Source organism: Spinacia oleracea, chromosome 3, assembly GCF_020520425.1.
Source record: "Spinacia oleracea cultivar Varoflay chromosome 3, BTI_SOV_V1, whole genome shotgun sequence".
Taxonomy (NCBI): domain Eukaryota; kingdom Viridiplantae; phylum Streptophyta; class Magnoliopsida; order Caryophyllales; family Amaranthaceae; genus Spinacia; species Spinacia oleracea.
Window position 1 is genome coordinate 80,609,829 of NC_079489.1, and position 10,523 is coordinate 80,620,351.

General features: G+C 36.1%; 1 protein-coding gene across 1 annotated transcript; it reads right to left on the reverse strand.

The window, feature by feature from the left end:
* Positions 1-3,708: 3,708 nt before the first annotated feature.
* On the reverse strand, positions 3,709-8,568 carry LOC110787257 (protein CPR-5). Its single transcript, XM_021991845.2, has 5 exons — positions 8,118-8,568; positions 5,921-5,977; positions 5,529-5,564; positions 4,677-5,420; positions 3,709-4,509 (listed from the first exon to the last, which is right to left on the reverse strand). The coding sequence occupies exons 1-5, from the start codon at positions 8,466-8,468 to the stop codon at positions 3,925-3,927; spliced, it is 1,773 nt and encodes a 590-aa protein (XP_021847537.1). The 5' UTR covers positions 8,469-8,568; the 3' UTR covers positions 3,709-3,924.
* Between the last annotated feature and the right edge of the window lie 1,955 nt (positions 8,569-10,523).

Below are 10,523 nucleotides of genomic sequence, written 5' to 3' on the forward strand. Positions count from 1 at the left end.
ACGCCGGATCTAAAGCACCGCCACTGGCAAAGCGGTGGAGCCAGGCACATCTTGCGACGGTGACGAGGCCGAGAACGCAAAGAAGAACGACGAGGATGACAAACGAATAGAAGAGCGGCGAGGATGACGACGAAGAGGAGAGCGACGAGGATGACGACGAAGTCCGAGTCAACGGTTTTACTATGTCTCAAAGTACAACTAATTTTGCACACAAACAAATCCAAATTTTATTATTTCTCCCAATTTTATTTATTTTTGTATTGAAAATTGAAATCCAAATTGAATTTTGGATCCTCTGTTGTCATACTCATCAATTATTATGGGCAGAGAAAGAGCTATTGTCATGAATTTTGAGGTATACTTTCTTGCATAATTTTGTCAGTTTCAATATTTTTGGTTTTTTTTTCTGGTGTTAATTTCTGATTTTTTTTTTTGAATTTATTTTGTGTGTTTGTATGATTTCGATCAGCATATCAAAGCTTTACACCGTAGAGGAGGTATATTGTTTATAGTTTGTTCGTCCCTTTGAGAGTGAAAAAATAGGGTCGAGCAAGCCCACAAAATCTTTTTTCTTGGCCACAAGGTTTTTCCATTTCTTTTCCAACTCAAAACCCTAGATTCTTTAATCAATGTTCTTATTGGCTAAAGAAATTTGGAGTGGAGCAATATGAAATGTGAACCTTTTCAAAAGGTCTCCACAAGTTGAAAAATCTGGTAAATATCTCTTTAATTATCTCTCTTTGCACCTTAAACTTCCATTTCTTTCAATTCCTAATGTTATCACATTCGTGTACAGTCTCATCCTGAAGAAATAATTGTTTCAGAAACTAGGTGAGGGAGTGAAGGGTGTCCTATATATCAATCCATGTGGATGTCTTGATCCTGCATTTGCACACGGTGTGTCTCACTTTGAGTCCGGAGGCCTGTATTTTCGCGATGTTCTCAGTATCCCGCACAATCCGCAAGGTGATATCTTGGTTGCGAATGTCATTGAGGTGATATCGTGGTTGCAGATGTCGTTGAATTCAATCCACAGAGGGACACTACTGGTGGTATGGCAGCAATGGTTGCAGCCAAGTTGGTTAGAGAAGTAACTGCAAGATTGTCCAAGCCCAATTAAAACATCCACTTTTTACATGTCAGATTAATAACTCATAATAAATAATTAGACTAGATTCAATCTCACAAAATATTGTTTCATAGTCATCAGTTACAATGTTTGATGGCTGATGGTGTTAAATTATGGCTTTCTTGCAAATCCCTGTTGATATAATGAAATAAAGTATCATTTCTAGATTTCTTTATTAGCCGGACTTTGTATCGGGGCGGGAATAGACATCGTATGTTCAACTCATTTTGATAATCCCTCTCTTGTGTGCGCGTAATTCTCAATCTATTGTTGTCATATAACTCATTAATTATTTTACGGTTCAACTTTTAACTGAAAATCCAGTTGATGATTGTAACAAAGGAAAATTACATACCAAAGAAATTATCGTCGTATTCATATAACAAGTTGTGTGTGTGTTTTATTAAAAAACTAAATATTGTTACGCAATAGTTACTTTCCGTGATATCTCATTACTAATTTTATTTTTTGAATGTATCTCATTATTAACATGAAAAGGAGAAAAAAGGGTTGAAAATGGCAAATAATCAACAAAAATTGTTTCACATATTAGAATTAAATCTCCTCAAAGAAAACATAAACACGCAACGATAATCTCCTCAAAGCAATTGTTGTACAAGATCAAACAATCTGGTTTGACAATTTTTTACCCTCTATCTTACTGTTCTAGCTTCATCGTCATCATCACTGGATCCTTCACCAGCAAGCTCATCATCACACTCTTCATCTTCTTCAAACTCAACAACCTCATCCTCAAACCCTTGTTGGTATCCATCCTCATCAACTACAGCTTCACCTGAGTAGTCTGGATCTGATTCTACATCTGTATCTGAACCTGAAGTGCCAATTAATTCATCCCATTTCAGAGGACTTTCTCGCCTCTCATCATACCAAGTATAATCCTCCGGAACTTCAGTTAACTGGGACCTAGCTTGGATGTGCAAATCAAGTTGGTTGGTGTGAAGATCTGGATGTGTTTGAGTTTGTGTTTGAGTTGGGGGTTGGGTTGAGAAGTTGTCTGCTTTAGTAGGGTTTTGTGGTTGAGATTGTGATTGTGTTTGACTTAATGGTGGTTGTGTCATGCTTGCTGACTCACAACTTCTTGTTGGACCACATTGCCTTGTGACTCAGCAGCAGAATCTTTGTGGAGCCCACTTTAATAATTAATGACCTTTTTAAACCTGGGGCTGCTTCTTTGTGGTTGGAATTATCTTGGAGTTAACTTCTTGGGTCTGCTTTTCTTTGTAGGTGGAGTGGTGGCCATTTCAGAGGTGGGTTTTTTTAGTGGAGTGGTGGTTGTTTTTGGTGGAGGGGTGGTTGTTTTTGGTGGGTGAACTCTCTGAAGAGCAGCTTACAGCTCAACAGGTTCAATTGGAAGAATTATTGGTGTGTCAACACCATGTAACACATACAAATCAATGCATATGTTCTTTTGGGCATAAGAAGTCATCTCCAATACCTCTGTATCACTATACACCCTTCTTAAACCATTAGTCAAGTTCTTCCCGGGAACCATGTAAAAACTTGTTCGATTTTTTGGTAACTTCCCTCCCCACATTTCTTTGCTAAATCAACAAGCCAAAACCCAACATTGCTCATCAAGATCAACTTCAAAAGTCCTAATCTTTCCTCCTAGATAAACTACCCCATTTTTCTGCTCCTTAAACAACCATTCATGAAAAAACTTCAAAGTCACTTCTGCATCCACACTCATTTTATACCTACCAATTACGGTTCATATTTAATCAATTTTACCAAGTACAACAACTCATTCAAACACAACCAAATAACCACAACATTCAATTTGCAAAAAAAAATCGCAAAATCAATCGCAAAATCAAACTCAAAATTAAACTCAAAAAATACAACAAACCAATTAACCACAACATTCATGATAAATTCGCTATAATAAACATATTGATTGCAAGAATTACAGAAATAACATTAAAATTTTGAAATTCGCATTTTAGGGTTTCTGAGACTTACAATTTTGCGAAGTCTGCTTCAATTCTCAGTTATGGCTTTGTTTTTCTTGTTGTTCTCCCCAATTGCTGCTTCCTAATTGCGCAAAAACTCTCTTCTTCAAGCTTCCATAACAATGGCGACGTTTCAGTGTACAGAGGAGAGTGGAGAGAGATGAAAGAGATTGTACGATTGGTGAGTGAGTAATTGGGTTTAGGAGGGAAAAAAAAGTCAACATTGATTCATTGACAAGTCTCAGCAGGTCACCGGTAAAATAACATGTTAAGTGAAGACACTAGGCAAAGGCTAGATTATTTAGAATCAATCGATAAGTGGTACTGTTAATAGCAGAGCTGCTAAAGGTATCTTGGGTTATTTCTGGCCTTGTACTTAGCTAATTTTCCAAATATAAATTACTTTTATCATTATTTTTCAATGGTAACTTGGGTTATTTCTGGCTTTGTACGTCATACCAAGTATTTAGTAGAACTAGTTTTTCCACATAATATTCCATAAACGGAGAACCTTTAAGCATTTCCCTAGTTGAATCTTGTAGGACCAGGCCACCAACTATTTGCAACACTTTCAAACACATTACAGATGAACCACTGCAAATCTGAAGGAAGGAAACTACCATAATAATTGCAAATTTATTATCGTTAGTCTACATTGTGCTTGAACATACATATTAACCCATAAAGATCAATAAGACAAGAAAACTGCCTTAACAAATAAAATAATACTTCTAATAGATACAGATGTAATATAACATACCCCTGCAACATATATATTACAACAAGAAAACACTCGAACTGAGTAGAAACCCAAAAAAATCACAGTTCACCTGCACTATGATCGGGGAAATCATTCCCGTCACCATAAGCGTCATCATAGGCAGCTAACATATGATTTCTGATCAATTTCGAGAAGTGCTCTCCCCACCATGTTCTTGGGCTCGCGAAAGGCAAAAGACCACAACAAAGTGGAATCAAAATGAGAATGATATAGAACAACCAGCGCCTTATCCAAAACGGGAAGATGGAGCGAGACTTTTTCTCTTGAGATACTTGGATGGGCCCGTTAAGGATATAAAATAAGAAAGGCGTGAAAACATTGATGAAGAAGTGCAATATGCATATAACTTCCCAGTATATGAGCCACTGATATCCATCACCTCCTAAAGTATCTACACAAAGCTTTCCAGCAAAACCACAGCCAACCCCTAAAAGCAGTATTAGAAAAGTGATTGGCATGGCTTGTCTCGAAATTTCAGAGCGTTGGATAAGAATATATGCGATTGCTAAAATCATCAGCAAACCAAAAAGTATCCTGCTGTATACTTGAACCTCACACCTCAGGGTCTGGAGGCCTGAATTAAATGAGGCCATTGGTTTCGGGATCCACCAGGACTTGGACACCTAAGACAAAAGAATGAGGCCGTGTTATTCTAGCTCGATTCAAAATTGGAATGACATTATAAAGTCAAACCATCCTGACTTTTGACCTTTCAAACAGTAATCCAGAACCAAGTCTATATGGCTAAATTTGCTAAAAGCTAGCTTGTCAATAGACAGGTTTTCCATACCTCGGAAGCAGAACATGATCTGCTGAGTTGGCGAAGATTGTCATATGAAAAGGCATACACTCCATAGCAAAGGCACCCTGACATTATAAGCAAATCAGCAACAAGAAAGTCTGCACATGTTCTGAGGAGCTCACTATGTCTTGTCTCTTCCAATTGATTCTTAAACTTCTCGACTTTGAAGGATGTTCTTGAAATTCCTAGAGACAATTTACATCTCTCCAACAAATTCAAATCAGAATTAAGAGCCAGTTGAGTTTCCTTCAGCCGCAACTTTTTCATAATTAGACCTATTTCAACGCTCTTTAGGTCATTTGCACGCGTCTGCTCAACAACAGATTTCTCAATGGTACTGAGCACTGAATAGTTGCTCAAGTGATTTCCCATATTTGAAACAACAATTTGTGAGCTTATACGCCCTTGCAGGGAACGCTCCTGAATCCTAGAGTCTGCTGACTGAATATCTTCTACCTCTTCAACCATTTTTATACGACGCTGAGGCCCAGTAGCGCCATTTATTGATCTTCTGCAATCCTCTATAACATCACTACTTCTTGCGGAACAATCTCCTTTGTTAAAGGAGATGGATTGGGTTGCATCAGAAATACAATCGCCAACAATGTTATTCCTAACGTGATCATCTTTATTGTCTATAGATGAGTTATTTATCAAAGTCAGAGTGCTGAGGGTACTTCCAAAAGATTTCTCGAAGTTTCTTGCAAAAGCATCAAACTTGTCGCCAAATACCTGGTTGCCAAAAATCAAGGAACAAAAGAACATATCCATAATTGAATGTCCTGAGGAAGCACACCAACTCCAGTACATAAGAATTCAGCTCTAGGTTGAGTGGCTTACATTGGTTAAAGATTCCCTCACAGCTGAAGTACAGATCTGAATTATAAAGAGATTGGGAGCCACATAAGTCATTTTATAAACGACAAGCAATTGATAAAATCAATGAGATGTGTAGAGGCTGTGAGAACAACCGGTGCACACCTTTGAAAACAACAAATGGAACTTATATGATTTAACTTCAATAACAAGTCCCTTGGTCCATAGACACTTTTGGATCCAGTGCCTATATCAGACTGTATAGAAAATTAGGTGGTAAAGAACAAGGATTCACAAAATTAAAGAAAGACAGCATTACTTTAAAAAAAGGCCTAGAATAATTGTAAAAGTGGTGGATAAACTTAAAAAAGTGTTCCAATAGAAAGTAGAACTTCTAAAAAAAATCAGTAAGTTACCATCGCCAGATGATCAATGGAAACATTCTCAGTCGTCAAGTCCTTCTTCTCCAAAATCTGAAAGCAACAGCTAGATCAATAGAAGTACAATTGTACAAACAAGCAATATAATACAATTCAAGTATATAACAAAATGCTATAGGCCAACTTTTTCGAGTCACCCAAAGCTGTAGAAATAATTCTAGTATGTAAAACACCATACCATCACTAAAAGGATTCAAAACTTCAAAATAGTTGACTCGTCTAATAATTCCATCTAGAAAAGCTTATTTATAAAGTTTCACATGGTTGATCAGATATGCAATAGACACACAATTTACAACTTGATCCTGTATTAATATCTTCTCAGAGTCAATTTACAAGGATTTGAACCTGCCTAATCATAGGTGCACTATGCACCACTGCAAATTCTCCAATCACAGATTTAGTTGGTTTAGAGATAGACCATCACAGATCTTTAAAGAGTAAAATAATAATTTCAGAATATATAAAACCATTAAAACATCCAAATTTAAGAGGTCCCAGAGAATCCAATAAGATAAACCTGCTTTGCTAATTTTATACGTAGTACTTCGTATTTATTTTTAAAGAGGTGGGGTGTACCGGATACAATTCACGTAATTATACATTTGCGATAAAGTATCTCACCCAAGAGAAGGATATAGGAAAAGGTTCTAACTTTGGCCAGTATAGGAACACATACTCGAGTTTTATTTGAAATTTTTGTATCATAATGTGCAACAGAAAATATCTAAAGAAAGTATCAAAATAATCCATGCAATAAAAGCAGACAACCAACAAAGTGAACCTATTAAAGAAACAGAGGAAAATTACAGGCTTCACTGATCAAACAAATATGTAAAGTACAAAATTTTCCAGCACATTTAGCGTGCAAAAATGGCTTCATTCAGATAATTGGAACGAGGGTCTGAATACGGGTCTCCAATGACCACCCGTCTATCTTAAAGCTAAGACAAGGTTCAATTAACATCGACATACTTGCATTCACCATACAAACGATCCTCAAAAACTATCTTCTGGAGTATGATCTTGGTTATTTGTAAAAGAAGAAAATCATTGAAGTGAAATAACTTATTAAACTTGCAAAAGGAATTATATTGCATTCGAGGAAATGATAATGTCATCAATCATGATAACAGATCTTAGCAAATTATTGTTGTTTTCCACTTCTCCTTATGTCAAAGGGGAGTAGGGAACGCGTAGGAGGAGAAACTATTGTGGTTTTCCACTTCTCCTTATGTCAAAGGGGCAGAAGGGAAAAGTCAAACAAGTGGTGAGTCGCTATTTCACTATTGCAGAAATGACTACATCAAGGAAACAAAGTACAGCTGCTGAATCATGGAGAAATCAATTGAGCCTCTTTATACTCCCTCCGTCCCAAAATTATAGTCCTGTTTTCCAAATCGGGCATTTCATAATTATAGTCCTATTTCCTTATTTAAACACAAAAAATTTCCCATGTTACCCTCATTTGGGACCACAAAACAAAAATAAAATGTACTTTCTTCCTTTTAACATGTACTATTTTCTCTTCCCCATGTACTTTATTCTTTTTTATATGTACTATATTCTACTTTTTCATCATCAATGTACTATATTTCACGTTTCCACACACTTAATTCCACTTTTCTTAAAATCCGATATAATTTTGGGACGGAGGGATCATATCAATAACATATGCCAACATATTATAAAGATAGTGGATTAACCCATACACAACAACTTATCAACAAAGCAAGGATACAAATTCGAAATTTTCCTCCAGCCCTTCAACATGATTTCTTGTCAAAGCAATGCAATTAATGAATGCAATAGAACGAATGCTGCAAATCAACGAATTCAACTTCATTTACAAGCATTAATTTTCAAGATCCAAGTAACTTCCACAATTAGAGAATGCGATAACGGTACGTGTGCACTCTAAGTCATAGCCACTAATCAATGTCCATTCATAAAATTAATTTAACTCACACACATCAGAATCCAGCCAAAACCAAATCACAATCCAAACAAAATCCAAACTTCATACACTGCAAATATTTAAAATGAAACTATGAACTTCAAAACGTCAATTACATCAAATATATAAAATTTTAATCAAAGAAACTATATATTTGAAAAAAGAAACTACAAACTCGATCAAAATTAAAACTTGAATATAGAAATCGAAGCATACCTGAGCCAAAACAGCGGCAATCGACATCCCAAGAGGGAAAGCAATGGCTTCGACATCGGAGGCGCTACGACGAACAGAAAACCTAGGGTTTCTGCGTTTATTAGGAATTCGAATTCTTCTTTGAATTGAAGAAGACGACGAAGCAGAGGAGGTTTCATCAAGGGCACGTTTCTTGATCTTCCGGGATACTTTCAAGCCGCTGGTTTGGGGTTTCGAGGGGAAATCGCATGGCTGAGAAGGGGTTTCAGGTGGTGGTGGGTTAAGAGAGGGAGTGTGATGAACGGTGGTGATGATGTGAGGTTGTTCATCGGCAGGTTGGAGAGAGAGAGAAGGGGAATTGTGAATTCCCATTTTTAGGGATTTCAATTGAGCATTGAATTTTTTGTATGAAAGAGTGAATTGATCCTTCTTTCCGTTGGAATTTAAATTCAAGTTGGTCAAAGAATTTGAGGCAAACCTGCTTGCTGGGGAATCGGAAGGAAAAAGAGAAAAAACCTACCCCCTTCCCAAATTATTTGTTAAACTTACCTTTGCATAAAGTTTTAGGTGATAACTTTTTTTATTTTTTTTTATCAATTGTTATTTTTATTGAAAAAATAGATATGATATAAGTTAGTGGTGTATTTTTTAATTGAATGAGGAAGGGTGTGGGGACAAAAAAGATCTAATATATATATATATATATAAAGGAGGCATATTTGCTGAAATAATATTAGAACGCCACGTAGGATTACTAATGGTTTCGGCCAATGAAAAATAAGATTTCTAATTTATTTTTGAATTAAAAAAATCGATTGCCACGTAGATAATTAATTAGGTGCCACGTAGATATTTTAATTAATTAATTAAAAATATATACAACTCCATCTAAAATCAAACTCTAATAATTAAAAATAAAGTTAAAATAAAATTCAATTAAAATCAAACACTAATCTAAAATAACATAAATAAAATTCAATTTAAAATCAAACATTAATCCAATATTAGAGCGCCACGTAGGAATTCTAATGGTATCGGCCAATGAAAAATAACATATTAAAATAAATTTTGAATTAAAAAATTTGAGTGCCACGTAGATATTTTTATTAATTAATTATTAATATTACGCATATATAATTTCATCCAAAAACAAACACTCTCATAATTAAAAAAATATAAAATGAAATTCAATGCAAAATAAAAAACTAATCTAATCTAATATATAAAATTGGTATATACATAGGAGTTTTATTTAAACATAACAATTTAATAGAACCGTGCATCGCACGGGAAAAAATCTAGTTAGTGAAAAAAGAGATACAATATAATAATTGTGGAGTCATTCCTAATTTAGACGAAAAAGGAAAGTGTAACAACTAATCTGAAACGGAGAGTATTGTGTTAGGTTCCAAAAATTATATGGAAAGTGGAATAAAAGACACTTCTTTAGAGTTTCACTTTTCTTTCTCCCAACCTAAAGGCTGTTAGGTTATGATACATATGAATAAACATAAATCATGCGGAAAAACCATAATGCCAGGAAACATATTATTTACACATAATCATATAGCATAATTTAGATGCATACACTTTGTAGCGTGCCCTCCCTAGCTGCGCCCGAACCGAACAAGAACAAGTCTTTAGGACTCCAAGTGTCGTCCCTCCGTAGATAGTCCACAGCACGTCCGGATCCGCCTTAAGATTGACCAACTAGAATCGCCCTTAAGGTACTATAATTTTCGGGTATTATAGGGCAATAATATTACTGAATTTTTGCTCTTAAAAATGTCACTTTAAATACTTGAAAACTCGTTATAAATTGTGAACTCAGGCCACATATTTATAGGGGTATGGAAAGAGAATTGGAATCCTATTAGGATACGAATTAATTAAATTAGAATCCTAGTAGAACTCTTATTTAATTAATTTATCTTTTAGGATTAGGAATTTAATAATTAAACGAATCCTATACGCCTTAGGTTTCGTATGTGAACACAAACACACACGCACGCACAGCAGCCCACGAGGGGCGCCATGCGCGCCCGCGCACAGCCCGAGCAACGCAGCCCAATTGCCACGGAGCCCACAACTGCCGCAGCCTTGGGCGCGATGGGCCTGCCTTATGGTGGGCCTGGCGCAGCCTTGGGCTGGCGTGTTGTGGCGCGCGTTTCCCTTGCTGGACGTGGGCTTTGCTTCGTGTTGGGCCTTCGTCTAGTAAGCTCGTCCGATGCTAATTCGTACGACGCGCTTCCGATTAATTTCCCGATTCCGGAATTCATTTCCGATACGAACAATATTTAACATTTCCGATTCCGGAATTAATTTCCGTTTCGAACAAATATTTAATATTTCCGTTTCCGGAATTATTTTCCGATTCCGATAATATTTCCGATTCAGACAATATTTCCGTTTCCGGCAATATTTCCG